Here is a 21205-nt window from a genome sequence, read left to right on the forward strand (position 1 = left end):
AACCCAGATCACTTGACCCAGGCCCAAGCAAGCCCCTGCCTGCTAAGTGCCCCCAGCAGGATCTTCTGGCCTAGTGACACAGCCTGAACCTGACACCCCCCGCCCCCCACCCACTCCTCTACCCATCCCAGGCTCCCTGACTCAGGGGAGAAGCCCACCCCCTACTCCCATTTGTGACAAACTTTGCTAGGTCCATCCCACCAGCCTGGAACATCTGTGGGACCCAGGGTGCTCCTTCCAGCTCCAGCCTCTTCACCTGCAAAATTGGCAAGCCTGTAGCACCTGTCTCTGGGGTGGGCCACAGGCCACAGGGCTTGGCGAGATGATGTCACACAGCCCTGAGCACAGCGCTCGCAGCGCTGGCCGCAGGGTAAGGACACGGCACTGCTCGCCAATGGCAGCTATCCGACCACCAGGCACAGATGCCAGGGAGGCAGAATGGCCAGGGGAGGCTCACCTCGGTCACCTGCTGCTTATCCAGGTGGAACACCTGCCCAGAGCTGGTGGCAGCGATCTCCTCGTAAGCCAGGTAGCCAGGGTGAGTGCGGTCACCACAGTCCCCCGTCAGCACAAAGACCACCTGGAAGAGCGACACGAAGCCTGGCTCGGGGCTTCCCTGACCGCCTACTTCAGGGGTGTGTGGCAGGACTGGGACAAGGGAGGAGGGACCAGGGGCGAGCCCTTGCCTCTATCTGGGCTCAGGTGATGCACCTGTCAAATGGGAATGATAAGAGTGCCCACCCCTGGGGATCAGGGCTAACTCAGGTCAAAGGTGTAGCACAGAGCCCTTACTAAACCTACAACACAGAAGGGAACGGAATAGCTCCCCTCCGAGCAACCCCCGGGGTGGGGGTGGAGGCGCAGAATTAGAAGAACCTTGGAGAAGGCAGTTTGTTCTAGACGGGAGAACAGGGAAGCTGTCCCAGTTCCTGAGAGCTTCACCCAAGGAGATCACACGGTTGGGGGGTCCTTCTCCCCTTCCCTGTGCACATCCCTCCCCCCCCCCCCCCGTGAAAGCCAGAAGCCAAAGCCCTGGCAGGGAGTCCAGCCCCCGAGGCAGAGGGATAAAGGGCGGGAAAAAGGGTGCCAAGCACCGCAGAGATGGGAGCGGAGGCGACGCCAGGAGGAAAATGGATTGCACAGACTCTGACAGGGTGCGAGGGGAGCGGGTGGTGTGGTCTTTATCAAGAACGAGCCTCGCCAGGCGGCAGCAGCCCCAGCGGGCGGGGGGCCCAGAACATGAGAACACACTTGGACTTCAGCAGACCAGCTCGGCCTGGAGGAGAAGCAGCCGTTTGGCAGGTGGGGGCTTGGGCTGCCTGCACTGGGGGCCCCCCGCTTCCTTGGCACCCCTGGGCGCCCCCACGCTCCAGCTCCCCTAGCCAGCCACTCACCTGTGACTGTTTAAGCTGCAGAAGCCGCAGAAGCTCCTCCTTCTTGTGGTAGTCCTTGGCACGGGCATCCGAGAAGACGTAGATGAAGGAGCCGGGGTTGGCCACCTCCACGGCAGCCCTGATGGCCCCCACGCTCATCTCGGGACAGTCACCGCCCCCCTGCAGGATAGGTTGGGTGTCAGGGGCTGCCGCCTGCCTCCTCCAGGTGGGGCCCACCCAGGGACACCTCTCACACCCACAGGGAGGAGGGAACTCTTGCTTTAGACCCATAGCACCAGCCGTTTACTCACCCCTGCAAGAGTGGCATGGTCCCTCCCATGGGGCCTGCTATAAGCACTAATATGCACAACACGATTATTTAATTACCACTGCGATGAGTGATACAAGTTGGGGAAGAGGGACTGGAGTCCAAGGATATCTAACAGATGCCCCAAAGAAGCCACATGTTAGCCAAGGCTGGGAGGACAGAGGGTGCAGGAGGAGCCAGGAGGAGAGATGGGCATTGGGCAGGGGAAAGCATTCAAAGCCGCATCCCGAAATCCTCTCTGCAGGTTGCCCTGGAATGAATCCCAAAGCAGCACACACTCCCAGCCTCCTCGACCACGGACAGGACCTCTACTCCGTGGGCAGCTTTGCCCACCTGGGCCCAGCAACAGGGTTGGCACAACTTTTCAGTAATGCTTCTCTCCTGGGTTCACTCATCCAGCCCACAAGCACTTCCTGTCTCCTCTGTGTGCAGGGCCCGCTTCTGAGCCCTGGGGGACGTGGCACTGAACTAGACAGATACGTGGGTCCCTGCCTTCAGGGAGCTGCTGCTTGGTGGGTGGGAGAGATGCTGAACCCAGGTGTTCAGTGCAGGAAAGAAGCCCAGGTGGCCATGGGGCTTCTGACCCAGTCATGTTGGTTTCAGGGGTCTGGACTGAGACCTCTCACACCCTCCTTTAACCACGACATACGTCCTCCTTCCAATGCTTCAACTATTCACTAAATAATAAGCACCTACTATGTGCAGGGCATGGGCACTCCCGTAGGTAGTCCCCTATGGGACTAAAAAAAGGAAGGGACCCCCAGAAGTAAAGTACAGAATCTTCAGGATCTCCAAGCCAGGGTGCAGGCCACAGGCACTGTTGGGAAACAGGTCATGGCAGTTGTGGGAAGCCTCCATCTTGGCCCCCGGGGGTGGGCCAGAGACCCTTGGCCTCAGGCTTGGGCTGGGAAAGGAGCAGCCAGGGCGGAGCGGCCCACCTGCACATACAGTTCTCTCAGCTCTCTCTGAAACACCGCTGGATCTGCCGTGAGGGTCACTGGGCCAATATCTGTAGGGAAAAGAGAGAGAGGCTCAGGTGGGCTTGTATTCCCAGATGTATCACCTCCACGGAGTGGCGCAGCAGTTACAAGATGTGCTACCAGAGGGCAAAGAAGGTGAAGCTTGGGCCCCAGAGACCCCCACCACCAAAAGGGGAGCAGTAAGGGAGCAGTTTCCAGGTCTTCTGGGATCTGGCCTGGAAGAGAAGTCAGGCCACTCATCCCCCTGCCCTGCCCTGCTCCAAGCCAGGCCCAGAGCTCCAGGAGAGCACAAAGGTGAGACAGAGCGAACCCCTAGTTCCTCCTCAACATCACTGTTCCCAATCTTTCCTGAACATGGTTGTCCTAGGAACCTCCCCTCTACCCACCACCCACCCACCCCCACCATCAGCGGGAAAGGAATTCTGGAAAGACAAAGAGATAGAGAAACGGTCCAACACCAACGAGGCTGATCAATATGAATAAAGTCTTCCAGAAACTTTATCCATATTTTAGCTCATTGAAAAAGAGCAGAGTTCAGCTGCAAAGGTGGACTACACCAAATGCAGGTGAAGACAGCAGGGCAACCAGAACTTCTGTCCACGGCTGGTGGGAATGCAAAATGGTTCGACCACATCGGAAGACAAATAGAACTTTCTAAAACACTCAGCGTGCATATCCCATACGATCCAGTCATTTCACTCCTAGGTATTTACCCAAGAGAAATGAAAACACATGTCCACACCAAGGCTTGCACTCAAATGTCCAGGGCAGTTGTATTCATAATAGCCCAGAACTGGAAGCCAGCCAGATGTCCATCAACCAACGATCAGATAAACAAACTGTGGTCTCTTCAGATAATCAAATACTACTCAGCATGAAAACAGAACAAGCTACAATACAGGCAACCACATGCACCAACCTCACAGACATAACGCCGCATGAAAGAAGCCAGGCACAGTTATATGGTTCCATTTACAGAAGTTCTGGAACAGGCAGGATTAACCTAAGGTGGAAAAAATCAGAACAGAGGCTGTCTGGGGGATAGGGACATGCAAAGAGACTGTCGGGGAAGGTGGAAATGTTCTATATTTTGTGATAGGAGAGTGGGTTCCACAGATGTATCGGGTACATGGTTTCCCCAAAGTGCAAAGCAAAAATGTGTGTGTTTCAATGTATGAAAATTCCACCTCCTAAAACCAGAACCATAGGAAACAATCATCACGGGGTGTGGGGTGGAGGATAGACGGTGGGAAGAGGTAGAGATGAACAAGGATGGCAGAACAGTTTTGATATTTGGTGATGGGTATGTGGGGGACTCATTACACTACTTGCTTACTTGGTATATATTTGATATGTCCCCCAGTAAAAAGATTTTTTTAATAGCTGTTCATTGGAAGCCACAGCTAACATAAGACAAGGCTAACAGCACACTGAAAACATGGCTAGAATCCCAAATCCCCATGTGGACATGTGTGCATGATGGGGGCTTTACAAGGTTCATGGACATCAAATTTCTTAGGAAACTATTTCTTTCATCTGCGTCCTTGGTGAACTCTAATAATGGCCTATTTTTGGTTCAAGAATAATAAATTCTAGTCACACTGAAAAAAATTCCCATACTCTGGGCGCCCGGGTGGCTCAGCTGTTGAGCGTCTGCCTTTGGCTAAAGTCAGGATCCCAGGGTCCTGGGATCGAGTTCTGAGTCGGGCTTCCTGCATGGAGCCTGCTTCCCCCTCTGCCTGTGTCTCTGCCTCTCTGTCATTCTGTGTCTCTCATGAATAAATAAATTTTATAAGTCTTAAAAAAAAAAGTTCCCATACTCATCAACTAGTCCACTGACTTGGTCTTTCTTAGGGAAGGAAGCCCATGGAATTATCTGGTGTTCATCCACACTCTCAAGGAAAGTATGGACACTAGCTCTTCTGCTCAACACTTTAGGATCAGTCATCCCCTGCGGGGCCCCTGTCTCTGTGTTCTGAATTTATTCATCATGCCCAACACCCTCCCTCAGCTGCTCCAGCCTCTACCAAGCCTCCCCACTGCCTCCTGGCCTCCCACTTTCTGAACTCGGTAATAATTGATTCAGGCAAACCCTCAGCCTTTGCTGACAGATCTGATTGGAATCCTGACTCCATCCTTCAGCCACAGGACCCCTAAGACCTTACTTCACTGTCCCTAGGCTCAGTTTCCCCATCTGTAAAACGAGGCATATGACACCACCATCTTTCCTGGCTGAGAAGCATCACTGTGAGAACAAGAAGGGACACAGCAAAGGGTCAGAAAACAGGAGGGGGCCCTGCCCCCACAGCTTGCAGCTGCCCGAGCTCCAGCGTGACGTCTCACAAGAGGCACAGGGCAAGACAGTCTTGCTCCAGCGTGAGTTCCTCAAACTCCAGAAAAGCAATACTTGAGATGTTTTTTACTCAACAGTGGTTCTTTCTTTATTACACGATAATACATGTTCGTGGTTAAAAATAAAAGGACACTAATGATGCTGACATTTACTAAGCAGCATCTACTACGTGCAGGCCCATGTGCCGAGAGGCTTCCTGAGCATTCGCTCAGTGAATCCTCCCTGGCACCTGGTAGGTCTCAGTTTATCTACATTTTCGAGAGGAGACTATGGAAGCCCAGAGAGGTTAAGTAACTCGCCCAAAGACACACAGCCAGTAAATGGCAGGGCTGGGATGAGCCTAGGTCCGTGTAACGCCAGATACCGAGCTCTCGAGAATGATTCCCTGTGAATTTTACATAGAAATTCCTGACACACAGAAAGAGAAGGGAGTTCTACCAACCAGAGACAGTCATCCTGATTTTTACACATAGCCTCCAAAACGTGCGTGCGGATTTGTAAACCTGCCTCCTCCACGCATGCATCCTACTTTACGCAGAATTTCTCTTGAAGTATAAATAACATACTATTTTTAACCTGATTCTTTTCATCAAACGACATATTTTGAGCAACTTTCCAGAAGGCCAAATGCTCAGTTTCAAAATCATTTTTAATGGCTACAAAGTATTTCCTTTGTATAAATGACTAAGAGTGGACGTGCCCGTCTCATATCGCTTTTTTTCCAGTTTTTACAATGAGCAGTGTTACCAAGAGCACCTCTAGACCCATGGCATTCAAGCACCAGTTCAGTTGGTTCCTTGGCACGCACTCTCTCATGAGCACAATTACTAGGTCAAAAGCAAGGATATTTGTAAAGAGTCTGGAAGCAAGTCCGGTAACCTCCTAACTGTCCTCCCTTCTCCAGGCGGCCAACCACGCATCTGTCTACCTGCCAACGCTGGAGAAGCCGGCCTGCGCCCAGTTCCGCTCACGTGGAGAGCGGACACCGACTGCTGGCTCGCTGCCTGTGAGCCGAGGGCAGCCCGGGGGGCCCAGCTCTGACTCCGGCTGGCCCCCGCCCTCCTCCACCATGGCCTGTGACATCAGCCACCCCTCGGTTCCCGGTGCTAGACCAGGGCTCGGCTGACCACATGCTCTCCCGTTTGTGGCAACGTCAGAACAATAAAGTTGGTGACCTGACTTATCACAAATAAAGCGGCAGTTGGAAGGGTGGCCTTTGCTGCTACGACCTATGGTCTTCCTCTCTGGGGGATTCAGGATGGCTCTCATTCGTGGAGGGACAAGAATTGTTCAGGGGAGTTGATTCTGTTCACGGTTCTACCTGGTAAGATAAAAAGTTGGTCACCTATGCCAATTCCTTCTGTTTTCCTTTCCTTTTAGTTCTTTTCTTTTCTCTTCTTCCTCCCTCCCTCCCTCCCTCCCTCCCTCCCTCCCTCCCTCCCTCCCTCCCTCCCTCTCTTTCTTTCTTTCTTTCTTTCTTTCTTTCTTTCAACAATTTTGCTGGAGTGAGAAACCCAAAGTGGGCAGCCTCGTGGTAGAAGGTGGCAAGGATACCAGACTCACCATCTAAGGTCTAGCCTTTTGCTGCCAAGGTTGTTCCAGGAGAGTCTAAACTCTGGGAGAGAGGAAGATTCTTCTGGGAAATCGCCCATCCTGATTCCCCCACACCCCTCAGCAATGCTCAGTGACATCCTCATCCAACTTCCTTATGTCCCAAGCACTCAGCCAGCATATGCTGAGGGCCAGGGACTATATGGCTAACACAGAGACTTGGAAAATTTCAGGAGCCAGGGAGATCCTCTGAGCTGGAAAGCCCTGGAAAGGATTTTGGCCTCTGTATTAGTTTCCTATTGTTGCTTTAATAAATTACTACAAACTCAGCATCTTAAAACAACACCCATCATTTCTGGAGGTCAGAAGTCCTAAAATCAAGGTATCAGCAGGGCTGCACCCCTTCTGGAGGCTCTAAAGGAAAATTTGCTTCCTTTATTTTTCCAGCTTTTAGAGGCCGTCTGCACTCCTTGGATCGTGGCCCTCTTCCATCTACAAAGCCTACAGCAGAAAATCTTCCAGTCTCTCTCTCACTACCCTCTGCTTCTCAGCCACATCTCCTTCTCCGACTCTGCCCCCTTCCTCTCTTCCAAGGAGGCTTGTGATTAATGAACCCACCCAGATAACCCAGGATAATCTCTCCATCTCAAGATCCTCCACTTACCACACATGCGAAGCCCCTTTTGCCATGTCAAGTAACAGATTTACAGGTTCCCTGGATTAGGACATGCACATCCTTGGGGGGGGGGGGCATTTATTCTGCCTCCCACAGATCCCATCATCCTGTGTCTGGTAAGAATGGACTTGGGAAAAACCAATTTGACTACAAACCTCTGTGCCAAACATAACAAAGTTGAGGTTAGAGAGATCCAAAGACCCCACCTTTTTTAAGATGGAGAAACTGAAGCCCAGAGAGGAGAAGGGAGTCCTTCGAAGTCAACTGGGAAGATCTGGGGCAAGAGTCGTCTGGATACATCGCACAGACGGTGACCCCTTCTCCTGTTCACCATGGCAAGCCTCTGGCCAAGTTCAGTGCCTGGCGCATGGTAAGTGCTCAATAAATGCAGTTCAAATGAGTGACTGAATAAATACATTTGAATTCCATATTGTCTGAGCAGCTCCAGGTCAGGACAAAGTTTCATTTATCTTTATGATTTGTCCCAGAACAACACCAGGCATACAGTCAACACTCAGCAAACATGCACGGGATGCCAAGCCCCCCCGGTCCCCAAGCCCTCCCACTACAACACGCTGCCACCCATCTCCCAGAGAAACAGATAAGAAGTGAAGCAGGAACTGATGTGATTCTTTGGGGCACACAGAGGATTTGGCCATACGGAGGAAGGGCTAGCCAGATGGACAAGAGTGTCTGTGACTGCTCTCAAGACAGAGGGCAGGGCCCCAGCAAACACTGGGGCGAGGGCTTTTTAAACGCCTGCCTCAACTTCTGAGAGTACACACTTACACACACAGAGAGCAATCTGGGATTTCTTCCTTTTGCTGGATAATCCCTAAGCCACTTCCAGGCATAGGGTGTTACTAATGAACAGTCCCATCATTACAGGGCAGGACTGGCCTCCAGGATGCAAAGAAGGGGCTGGGGGTATGGAGATCTCCTTGCCACCTGTTCTTCCAGCCACTCACCCATCCATAGCTGTGGGCAGCAAGCCAGAGACAGATGCCTTCCTGTCATTAATTAACACTGGCCCACAGCTTCCTTCCACTGTCATTCCTGGGACCCGCTGGACATCATCACTCACCAATCCTGAGACCCCACCAGAACAGGGTGCTGTCAGCAGGACAAACATTTCAAGACTCATCTTCCAGCAGGACAGAATGAGGCACCAGGACAGGGCAGAGAGGGTAGGACACCTGACACATCCCTATTCGAGTTTACCTACTGAAAGGGGTCATGTGAGACGCTCCTAATCTCCTTCTTTCACTGGGTCCGGGCAGGGCTGGGCCTGGACAAAAAGTTTTGATCCCTGTACATCTTAGCATCTGCCCTTCCTAGCACGATGATGATGGTGGTGATGTTGATGGTGGTGGTGATGGTGGTGGTGGTGGTGACAGTCACAGTAGTTTCTATGCCTTGAGCACTTACTATTTTACAGGCTTGAGCTCACTTCTATTACTATCTCCCTGCTACAAATGAGCATTCCAAGACTTAGAAAGGAGACAATGCCCATAGTGAAGGTCAAGCAGCTAGTAAGTGGTAGTTAATGTCTGTACCGGTTTCCTGGGGCCACTATAATAAAATACCACAAATGTGGTGGCTTTATACAACAGAACTTTCCCTTCTCATAGTTCTTGAGGCTAGCAGTCCACAATCGGGGTGTCAGCAGGGCCATGCTCTCTCTGAAGGCAAATACCAGCAACCCTTGGCATTCCTTGATTTGTAACACGTTAGCACTTCAGGTCTGCCTCCATTGTCATGGAGCTTTCTCCCTCTGCTGGCTCTGCATCCCTCCTTCCTATGAGGACACCAATCATATTAGATGAAGGGCCCACCCTACTCCCATATGACTTCACGCTACTTACCTACATCTTCAAGGATCTTGTTTCCAAATACAGTCATGTTCTGAGGTCCTAGGAAGGACACGAATTTCGGGAGGGCACTATTCAACCTACAACAATGTCAAATCCACTTGTTTGCCTCCAAAGCCTGTACCTTTTGCCACTGGCTATGCTGCCTCCAAAAATAACGGTGACTATGGTGATATATTTTAATATCTTTAATATTATTAACTGTTTTAATACTTAGTAAGCACCAGGTGCTATTCTGTGCACTTGCCACATGTTCACTGAGGAAAATACAGCCCCCAGAGAAGCCTACTGTTCATTATCCCCATTTCATAGATGAGAATTTGAGGCCCGGGGAGGTGAAGTGACCTGTCCAGGGTCTTACAATGTGGGCACAATATAGGCGGGCTTCAGAGCTGATCCATCAGCCCCACATTCAAGATCATGACCATTGTCAAGCTGCAGATACTCAGAACTTGCTCTCGTGTTCCCCTAGTCTCTCACTCTTGTTCCTGGAGGGGGGGAGAGGCTCGCGACTGAAGATGGGCACTTGCCAAACAGCTGGGCAGATGTGGCATGCAGTCCTTGTGAGCAGGGCCGGCCGGCCGGCTGCAAAAATCATTAAACCCATGACCTTGGCTCCACTTGTGCCGCCCTGGAGCATCTGAGCCCCAGAAGGCTGGTCTGGAACAATCTCTCCTCAGGCAGATTGTTTTCCGTTCCACAAGAGGAGGGTGTGGAGCCTCTGGGACTGGGAGGATCATGCACAGGATCGCACCCAGCCCCTCCCCCCAGGTGATGCTCCAGCCCCTGGCCCAGAATCCTGTGCCCTGGGGGAGTCGGTCAGGGCCACAGCCGGGCACTAGAGGCCCAGCCTCAGAAAGACCTCATGCCATGGACCCTTCCCAAGCCTGCCCTTCCCCCCTCCTCCTTGAAAGCAGGGCTTGATCCTGGGGCCAGTTCTGGATTTGCACCTACCCCCCACCCTCCAGCCGCAGTGCCCCCAGGCCGGGTCCCCCAGTCTGCCCCAGTCGTGGGCAAACTGCATCCACTCTCTGGGACACAGGCTTCCCATTTCCAAGGCAGGGGCTGGAGTCTAGCCTGCTAGAATTCCAACAGTTCCTGAGCCCAGGCCTGGGTGAATGTGATTCCGTTGAAAACACCCATGAAGGACAAACACATTGGGGCAGGAAATAGTGGGGCAAGAGGCTCTGTCCAAAGAGCCAAAAGGGCCCCAGAACCTTCCTCCACCTCCTCCTTCGTGTCCAGGAGTCCAGAACCCAACGCTTCCGAGGGCCTCCTCAGGAGGGCCCCTTGCCCTGAACACCCAATGGATTCGGGCTCTGCCCTGCGTGTCCACATCAGCCAGGCCCTGCCGTCTTCAAGATGTTCACATCCACACTCTTGGCAGCCTCAGAGCCATGATTTCTGCTGTTCCCTCAGCTTGGAGTGCTCTTCCCCAATCTGTCCAGGCTCTCCCTCACCCCCACCCCTGCCAGTTCCTCTCGACCTCAACTCGAATGTCACTCCTATATCCCCACCTCTCAGGGCAACCAGGGCCTCTCTGTACCAGGGACCACACTGTGGCTAATGAACTTGGCCCTTTGCTGTGGGCCAGGCTTGACTGAAGGTTCCAGGGCCAGCTGGCACCCTGCCTGGCCTGTGGTCATCCTTTGAGAATCACGTATGGAGTGAGTGAATAATGGGTCTGTCTGGGATCCCTGGGGACCAGACTGATGCATCCAGCCCATCCCAGCCCCTTCAGGCAGACTCTTGCCATCAGACCCCCTGCATCCTTACCTTGGCACTCTTCCTCTCAAAGGCATCCCCAACCTCTTTCTCTTCACACCCCTGCCCTGCATAGACTCATGCCTGGAAACCTCAGGCAGGAACACTGCCCTTGGATGAGGCACCATCAATGACAAGGATGTGTCTTATCCAGCTTACACCTCTCAGGCAGCTCAGAACCCCCAACCTCCAAGGAGAAAAGCATAGGGGCCAGGCCAAAGGGCTGGACTCTCTCCCCTGGAGCAAGAACCACTCAGATCTATCTCATGATGAGTGGCTGGGTAATAGCAATGTCGCTCTGGGGTGACAGTAGACACACAGTCTGCAGCCAGAGGCCCAGCTGCCCCCACTCACAGGCCATGCTGTGAATGAACATGTCAGCCCTGCCTGCCTGCATCCTCGTCCCGGACCAAGTAACACCCCTGTTCCCTGAGGAAAGCTGGCAGTGTACCTGGCGACCCAGAGAAGATGCTCAAACTCACTAACAACCAAACATATGCAAATTAAAATGGGACATCATTTAGCACCTATGAAATTAGCAAGAAAGGGGAGAATGATGTCCTCAGAGGTCAGCAAGGTGTGATGTGGGGAAAATGCAGTCTCAAACTCTGTTGGTAGGAAGGCAGGATAGCACAGCATTTTTGGAGGACAGTTTAGGGATATCTAGCAAAATTTAAAATATGCATATGCTTTAACAAAGTAATTGCATTTCTGGGACTCTATCATTCAGATATGTTTGCAAATGTGTATGGGTTTGTGGTCAAGAAACTGAAAGCGATCTGTTTTCTGCAATATGGGAATGGCTGGCAATTCAAGATAGGATTAAGATCAATGAAGATTCCTTCCGTCACATCTTATGTAGTCATTAAAAACATTGAGGTGGATTGATATTTCCCAACATGGAAAGATACCCAATATATCGTGTAGGGAAGAAAAGCAAGTTGCAAAAAATGTATGTGTCACATAATTCTATTTTTTATGTAATAAAAAATTAGGTGCACATACGTATAGGAGTGAATTGCACACACACATGGTCTGGAAGGATGCAAAATCATGAAAAGTGTTTGCATCCCTTGAGAGTAGTATTATTAGAATATTTTACCAGTGTATATTAGTTTTGGGGGCATTGTATATTACAATTTGGGGCCTGGCTGGCTTAGTCAATGGAGCATGAGGCTCTTGGTCTCAGGGTCACTGAGTTCAAGCCCCACATTGGGTGGAGAGATTACTAAAAATCTAAATAAACTTCAAAAGAAAACTTTTGCAATTTGGGGAGAAAACTTAATAATTTAAGGTGTTAACTAAAAGAGTTAACGAAGTCCTGATGCCAAAACTTGACAAAGGGCACAGAGAAAGAATGTCACTTACTGATCTGACATGCTGAAACAAAATGCAAAATTCCCCAAATGAAACACTGGCAAATGGGATCCAGCTGTATATGAAAAATCATCCATGACTGATCAGAGCTTATATGAGGAATGCGGAAATAGTTAAAAATGAAGGAATCCCATCAATAGGTCAACAGGAGGAAGAGCTTACAAATATCTTAACAAAACCAGAAATCCAATGGCTAAAATTCAGCACCCATCCCTATTTGAGGGTTTTTTTGTTGTTGTTTTTTGTTTTGTTTTGTTTTGTTTTGGGGTGTTGTTTGTTTGTTTTTTACCCTTAGTAAACTAGGAGTGAAAGCATCATCTTCGTTCACTTGTTGAAGAAAACCTCAAACGGAGAGCCAACATCACACAGCGGCAAATAATGAGAAGCAAGGCAAGAGTGACCACAGCTGTTCTTTGTGTATTTATCATTGTTCTGGAAGTTCTGGCTGATAAAGACCATGAGATATTTCAAACAAGTGAAATATATGATTGGAAAAGTAAGGTAAAATTATAATTTGGACAGGCTATGGTTGCCAACTTAGAAAACTCAAGCCATTACCCAAAAAAATCAGAAGTAGTTAAAAAAAAAACAATTTCAGTAAGAACATTGGAAACAGAATAAATATATGAAAATGAACTGCTTTCCAACATACCAAGAATACTCATTTGCAAAAAATGTAATGGAAAAAATTTCTTAGTCAAAATAGCAACAAAAAACAAAATACTTAGAAATGATCTTTAAAAGAAATGGGTGGAACCTATAAGGAAAAAAAAACTATAACTCTTTATGAAAGGAAATAAATATGTGAACAAATGAAGAGGCGTGCATCCTCGATGGAAACAACTAAATTTTTTTTGTGACAATTTTCCCCCGAATCAAGATTTCACACAATTCTGAGCAAAATCACAATACAGTTTTTTTGTTTGTTTGTTTGTTTGTTTGGAAGTTGACTAAGTTTTTCTGTTTGTCATCTGAAAGAATAAGTATTCAAGAATATTCTGAAGCTAAAGAAGATGAATAAGGCACTGGCCTAAGTCACTCTGCAAATAAAACAGTCTGTAAGACTAAAGGCAGAACTGATTCTAGGTAATAAAATGGTTTCCCGTGGGGTACAAGTTAACGACGCTGAAGCCACTTCTCTGTATACTGTGCCTGAACCACTAAGTAAACACATGGTGGGTGGTGGGAGCCAGGTCTGTTACTGTTGGATGGGAGGTTATAGATAAGCAAGAAGAATGATCGATGGAGTGATCTATATGGTAATAAAACCAGAGTTGGAGACATCTGTATGAAATCCCATCCAGCTTACTATAGACACAGATGGTTATCTACAGAAATACTTATAGATAAAGGTATATACACAAGTTTCCCATGCAGCATCCCCTCATTGCTCTGTCAGCCAAAGGTCTAGAAGCAGTGACATCCCAGTAAACCTAACACTCAGATCCTACTATCTAGGACCATTTTTCAATAGAAGGAGCCAGGGCTGCTTGGATAAAATTGCTAGAGCTAGGACTGAGGCAGAAAATATGAGTCGTGAACATCTTGTAGTGCCGGGAAGTGAGACAGTGCTTTAAAATACTTACTCGGGGGTGCCTGGATGGCTCAGTTGGTTTAGTGTCTGCCTTTGGCTCAGGTCATGATCTCAAGGTCCTAGGATACAGCCCTGTGTCGGGCTCCCTGCTCAGCGGGGTGTCTGCTTCTCCCTCTGCCCCTCCCCCTGCTCATGCATTCTCTCTCTAATTAATTAATTAATTAATTAATTAAATCCTTAAAATAAATAAATAAAACACACACACACAATGGAGGCATGCTAAAAGCACATAGATGTCAACAGAGCTTCCAATGACCAAAGTTGGAAGAACTAAGCGACAAAATAAAGTAGTATTGAGTTATAACCCAGAGGACAGGATAAATATCCATGAGTCCATACTGAGATATAGAGATGATTGAATACATGGGGAAGAAGAGGCAACTCTCCAATGCAGAAGAATTCCAAATAATTCGTGCCGATTCTCCAACCTTGATAAGGTGGGGCACAGTGTCCCACTTCTGAAGCATGGGCTGCGCACAGTGACTTTCTTTCAAAGAGGACGGTACAGAAAGGGAGAAAGAGAAGAGGAACTTCACAGTGGAGACAAGTGACAACCTCAGACATGGGATCAAGGTCAACATCAACAGTGACAGGTCATATTGATGGTATGTACCCTTGACAGAACATAATGAGAATGGCACTGCTCCTCTGTGGTCTTCCTCCCATCACCTGGTCTAACTAGAGAAAAACACCAGACAAATCATGACCGAGGGACAAAACGTCTGAGTGATTCTCATCCAAACTGTCAAGGTCATCAAAAACAAAGTCTGAGAAACAGTCACAACCAAAGGAGCCTACGGGGACACGGCAGCTGGATATAATGTGGGATCCTGGATGCACTCAGGAACAGGACATTAAGGAATAACTGAGGAAATCTGAATGAAGAATGGACATTAGTTAATAATAACACATCAATATCAGTTGGTTAATTGTGATAAATGTACTATAGCAAGGCAACATGTCAATCACAGGGAAAACTAGGTGTCAGGCATATGGAAACCTCTGTACAATCTTTGCAATAAATCTGTAAATCTAAAATAAAACTGTGCTAAAATTAAAAGTTTATTAAAGTAATTTTTAAGATTTTTTATTTTTTAAGTAATCTCTATACCCAATGTGGGGCTCAAACTCACAACCCCAAGATCAAGAGTCCCATGCTCCACCAACTGGGCCAACCAGGAGCCTTTAAAATTTGTTTTGACTACCAACTAATGAATGGATAAAAAAGATGCAGTACATATATGCATGGACGGGAATATCATGGAATGTCGGAATATTATCCAGTCATGAAAAGGAAATCCTGCCAGTTGCAATAGCATGGATGGACACTTAGGGCATTATGCTAAGTGAAATAAGTCAGACAGAGAAAGAAAAATACTGTATGATTTCACTTAGATGTGGGATCTAAAAAAGCCAAACTCAGAAACAGAGAGTAGAGTGGTGGTTACCAGGCACTAGAGGGTGGGAGAAGTGGGACAGAAACTTTCAGTTAGAAGGTAAATGAATTCTAGAGATCCAATGTATAAGTTGGTAATTATGGCTAATACTGTATCATTTATTTGAATATTACCAAAGAGTAAATATTAAAAGTTCTCACCACCAAAAAGAAATGGTAATTAAGTGGCACAAAGGAAGTGTTGGCTAATGCCATGGTGGCAATCATTTTGCAACACACAAATGTATCAGATCAACATGTGGCACACCTTAAACTAACCCAATATTATGTGTCAATTACTTTTCAGTAAAGCCGGAGAGGGGATTAAAAAAATTTTATTTATCTTAAGTAGGCACCATGTCCAGCACAGAGCCCAACATGGGGCTTGAACTCACAACCCGGAGATCAAGACCTGAGCTGAGATTAAGAGTCAGATGCTCAACCAACAGAGCCACCTAGGCACCCCTGGGGAAAAAAAATGTTTTTGTGTGTGTTTTTTAAGATAACTTATTTATTCTTGAGAGACACAAAGAGAGCCAGAGACACAGGCAGAGGGAGAAGCAGCCTCCATGTGGGAAGCCTAATGAGGTAGGACCCCAGAATCATGCCCTGAGCCCAAGGCAGATGCTCAACCACCGAGCCACCCAGGTGCCCCCAAAAAATATTTTAAAGAAATAAGAATATGAGGAAGCATCTGCCTTATTAGTACATATTGTAAAACCAAATAATGAATATAATATGCTCTTGGCACAAGATTTTCCATATAACAAAACAGAATGGAAAGCCCAGATAAATTCTTAATAGATAAAGTAATTTGGGATAAAGGCAGTTCCAAATAAATGAAAAAAAGGGGGGAGATTGTTTGATAAAATATACCCAAACAACGATCCCATCCTGGAAGAATGACGTTAGATTATTTTTTACACCAGCTTTTTAAAAAATTCCATGTTAAAGATTTAAATATAAGAAAGAACTGCTGAAAAAAGTCTACAATATGTACCTAACATGATTTTGTGATAAGAAATTAAAAAAAAAACTTTCTAAGCATGTTGAAGAAGAAATTACAAAGGGAAAAAGTCAACAGATTTTGCTCCACAAACATTTTAAATTTTAGACCACCAGGAAAATTAATTAATTAATTTCAGACCACTAGGAATCACAAACAATTCTAAAAGGCAAACAATCAGGAAAAATACTAATCACACAACAAAAAAGAGTTCATATCGTCAATATAAAGTGCACATAACAACTGATAAGAAAACCACTAAAACTCCAACGGGAAAACAATTAAAGGCACTGATGAGAATGTGCAAAAGAAGAAATTCACGCACACACACACACAAAAAAAAATCTAGTGAACACTTGAAAATACACTGGACCTCGCTAGAAATTAAAATATTTTCCATCTTTCGAATTAGGGAAAAAGAAAATGTTTTTATCTTAATTCCCAGTGTTGGGGGTGGCTGCTCTGAAACGGGCCCCTCAAAAGCTGCTGGTAGAAGCTTACACTCCTGAAACACTTTGGAAAACAAATTGAAGAGTTTCCCACCCATTCAGTGTGTTAAAAATGGCCTAGGAATTCCACACTCGAAACTCAACCCTATGGAAAAACCAATCAGAGATTGAAAGATTTGCACAGGAGTGGGTTTTTTTTTTTTTTTTGGCAACATTTTAACAATGAAAAAAACTGAAAATGAGTTAAATTTTCAGCCAAGATGAAACCATTAACAAAATGCTCTCTAGTTTGGGAACATAACCTTTTTTTTCATTTAAAAACTTGAAGGTCGGCGGGGGGGTGGGGGGGGGAATCCCTGGGTGGCTCAGTGGTTTAGTGCCTGACTTCGGCCCAGGGCATGACCCTGGAGTCCCAGGATCAAGTTTGGGGATCGAGTCCCTGCATGGAGCCTGCTTCTCCCTCTACCTGTGTCTCTGCCTCTCTTTTTCTCTCTGTGTATGTGTGTGTCTCATGAATAAATAAAATCTTTTAAAATTTTAAGAGGGACGCCTGAGTGGCTCAACGGTTGATCGTCTGTCTTGGGCTCAGGGCTCAGGGTGTGATCCTGGAGTCCTGGGATCAAGCCCCTCATCAGGCTTCCTGCAGGGAGCCTGCTTCTCCCTCTGCTGTCTCTGCCTTTCTGTGTCTCTCATGAACAAATAAATAAAATCATAAAAAATAAAAACTTTAAGAATATTTCCGAGGCATGGGTCCTAGTTTCTCTCCAAATACTCCCAGCCCAGAGCCACTAATATTCCCCCTGCAAGGACTGGTCCTCGGGGTTCAGGATGGGGGTTTCCTTTAGAAAGCTCTCTATGCCTGCAGCCCTGGGGGCCTCAAAAGTCAGCTAAGACCCCTGTTTCTGGAGCTCCTCTTCTGCCAAAGGGAATGCCAGTGGCCAATTCAAAAGACAGCCAAACCTAAACCACAGTCTAGTCCCTACTTGGATACCCCCACTGCATTGCCAGCACCCAACATCGGCCAGGCAAACAGTGAAAAGCTGATAAACATTCATTCGTGTGCAATCCCTGCTCCAGTGCTGCTTCCTCCAAGAGCCTTCCATCAGCACCCTCCCTTGCCCACCCATCGACCCATGGTCAGGAGCTGGTGCCTGAGCCAGCCTGTAACACTTCCTGCTCTCCACTTGGCCTGTCCCCAGCAGGATGCTTGCTCCTTGAAGGGAAGCCTGCCCCCTTCACAAAGGGGGGACTAATAAAGGCTATGCACACAGAACAGGCTCACTAAACGCTTAGGTTCCCCTCTGCACTTGGACCTGGGTGTGTCTGCAGGGAGGATGGTTTGGGGAATGGGGAGGAAGGCTGGCATTTTTGTCTCAAAGAGGACTGGGGAAGGTCAGAGAGGCACACACCTGCTTGGTGTCCAGAGAAGGGAGGAAAGGCTGGTGGGGGGGGGGTGAGAAAAGGGCTTCAGGGAGCCCACAGTTAGAGGTGGGGCAGGGAGAACAGCCCTCAGGAGCCCCAGCCTGGGACACTGAGTCTGGCTTCAGCAGGCTGCTATCCTGCCCTGCAACTGCAGCCAAGCATTTTGGAGACAAATGTGGGTTATGAATCAGAAGTTACATCATCCTGGCAGGTGGCTTTGGGTAAGCCCCATCCATGTCCTGAGCCTCAGTTTCTCCATCCGTAAGAGAAAAGGGTGGATTGGATGACCTCTCAGCTCTTTCAGTGTGGTATCTTTGGAAGCCCAAGAATGATCCAGAAAGGGAGAGAGAGCACTAGGGAGATAGAAGGTGACCTGTGTCTGAGCTGAAACCCCAGGACACACCCTGCATCCCACTGATTCACAACTCCCCCAACTTTTGTTGTCCCCGACCCCCAGGTGGGAGCTATCCTTTTGTTCCCAGAAATATTTTTCCATACCCGCCAGCGTCGGGGGCTTTCAGCGTCGGGGCTTTCAGCGACAGAGCCTTACAGAATCCAGAACTCCTGGAAGCAGAAGAATCTCCAAATCCAGCCCCAGGACTGCACAGGATTAAGTCACACCCACTGTTGCACATTTTGCAAAAATATGTAATGCTGTTGTGATTAATAAAGGCACATTCTTCTAAAAAAGGCTTACTATCTCATATAACCTTGGGTTATTGTTATTTGCTCAGCCTGAGGCACTTTGTAGTACAATACCGCAAGGAATCTGCCATTTTTATGTTATTTTTGGCTTTATAAAGCTATGGTTCTGGATTGAGAGGTGGCTAGAGGGAGAGACATGTGTGATACAGCAAACAGTAAAATATTACTCATGGGATCTGGGTGGCAGCCAGACAGGTGCCCTCCTGCCCCGGTTTTGCTGGAAGTCTGAAGTTTTTCATCAAAAACCGTTGGCAGAAAAGGCAGCCCCGCTCCTCAGAAGGTCGGGTTGGGGGGTGGGGGGCTCTGCAGCATTACTCAGCAGCTGCTCACCTGAACCGCCCACAGTGGGGTCTCCCAGGGACCTTTTCAAGGCCCTGCCCCTAACACTGAGCTGGAACCCAGGCGGCTGCAGGGGACAAGGTGCTGCGCGCAGGGGCAGGAACCTGGCCGGTGGGGGCGACCTGGGGGAGCCGCTGTTTTCCTAGGGAAAACCGGTCAGGGGTAAAACGAGGCAGGCGTGGGTCTGCCTACGCTCTGGGGCTCTTTTTTAGAAAAGAGCTTTCTTTTGTAAAGCCCATGCTGGGGACAAATTCTAAGAATCAACCCAAAGTAATAAGCCCTGCAAAGGCTCATCGCGTGCCAGGCCCTGAGCACGAATGCGACTGTCGCACGTCTGTCTCCGTAAGTGCTGGGGACAGTTTCTCCCCCGGTTTCATAAATGAGGAGGGCGAGGTCACCTGCCTAAGACACACAGCCAGGTGGCGGCCACGCGGCTCTCCGTCACCAGCCTGGCGAGGCCTCCCGCCACCCCCGAGGCGCGGCACAGGTCGACAGCGGGTCCCGGGGCAAGCCCGGGGCGGCCTCCCAGGTGCGCGGGCCGCGAGCGAGCGCCCGGCCGGCGAGCCCCGTGCGGACCTCCAGGTGCGCCCCGCGCCAGGGCGCCGGGGGTCGGGGTACCTGGGTACCTGGGTCGTGGAAGGGCACCAGCGCGTAGTTGACGATGGCCTGGCTGCGGCGGCTCAGGCTGCTCTCCAGGATGCGCGAGGCTCCGTCCAGCACCTGCATCAGGTCGTCCCACATGGAGCCCGTGACATCGAAGACGATGGCCAGGGTGGCGTCCCCCGTGGGAAGGGGCAGCGCCGGCCCGGGCTCGCCGACCGCCGCCACCGCCACCGCCGCCGCCGAGACCGCCAGCAGCAGCGGCAGGAGCGGGGCACGCGGCATCGTGCGAGCGGGCGGCCGGCGGCGGCCGCGGGGTGGAGGCGCGCGGGTCGCTGCGAGCGCGACGGTCCCCGGCTCGCGGCCCTCCCAGCGCGCGGCGGCTGCCCGGAGTCTCGCTCCGCCGGGCCGGGGCTTGCGGGACGCGGGCTCGCGGCGGGTCCCCTGCTGGGAGCCCGAGGCGGGTCCTAGAGCCCACCCCGTTCCCGTTCGGGGTCGCGGCCCGCCTCCTCCGCTCCCCCCACCGTGACTCAAACTTTCCCGGCCCCGCTGTTCGCCAGTCCAGACCCGAGGTTAGCGGAGGACGCGGGGCGGACGGCAGAAGGGAGCTGGGGCCGCGGCCAAGGCGGCGAGGGATGGAGGGATGGGGACGCGCGGGACGCCGCGGCCACCTGCGCCTCCCGCCGACCGCGCGCCCGGCTGTGGGGGTGGAAGGGAGGGGCGACGCGACCGCCCCTGTCCCGGAGGCCTGGCCTCGCAGGGCCTTGGCTTTGCTCGCTCTCTCCACCCACGCCCCTAAGCCGACCCCCTCCACCCCGGCACACACAGACGGTGCAAGGCCTTTCCTTTCCGCAGGGGCGTCTGTGCTTCCCAGTTATTGCTGTTATCACTGTCATAACCAAAGCACCGTAAGCTGAGCACCGACTGTGTGCGAAGCGTGTTTTACGTAGTTATTATTTCCTCCAATGGTCGCTGCGACCCTAGAGGGAAAGAACTAACACGAAACCCATGTTACAGATGCGCAAACTGAGGTTCAGTCAGCTGCAAACTGAGGGTAAGTCATTTCCCCAAAGTCGCTAAGCCCTCCCTCAAGAGGTGGAGACAAGCATAGAAGCCATATTTATTTTTTTAAATATTTATTTATTTATTTATTTGTTTATTTATTTATTTATGATAGACACACAGAGAGAGGCAGAGACACAGGAGGAGGGAGAAGCAGGCTCCATGCCGGGAGCCCAACGCGGGACCCGATCCTGGGACTCCAGGATCCCGCCCTGGGCCAAAGGCAGGCACTAAACTGCTGAGCCACCCAGGGATCCCAGAAGTCATATTTAGAGAGATTCCAAAGTCCCTGGGCTCTGCTGCCTCCCCTAAGTGTTGTA

At 49.7% G+C, this 21205-nt stretch overlaps 1 protein-coding gene across 1 annotated transcript in view; it reads right to left on the minus strand.

Moving 5' to 3' along the window:
• HMCN2 (hemicentin 2) overlaps positions 1-20108 on the minus strand; it is a 146437-nt gene extending 126329 nt beyond the window's left edge. Inside the window, 4 exon segments of the mRNA XM_055329177.1 lie at positions 458-580; positions 1395-1553; positions 2640-2710; positions 19850-20108. Coding sequence (XP_055185152.1) covers positions 458-580; positions 1395-1553; positions 2640-2710; positions 19850-20108 — 612 coding nt within the window.
• Positions 20109-21205: the final 1097 nt, after the last annotated feature.

This window comes from Nyctereutes procyonoides, unplaced genomic scaffold (assembly GCF_905146905.1).
Source record: "Nyctereutes procyonoides isolate TBG_1078 unplaced genomic scaffold, NYPRO_anot_genome, whole genome shotgun sequence".
Lineage (NCBI taxonomy): Eukaryota > Metazoa > Chordata > Mammalia > Carnivora > Canidae > Nyctereutes > Nyctereutes procyonoides.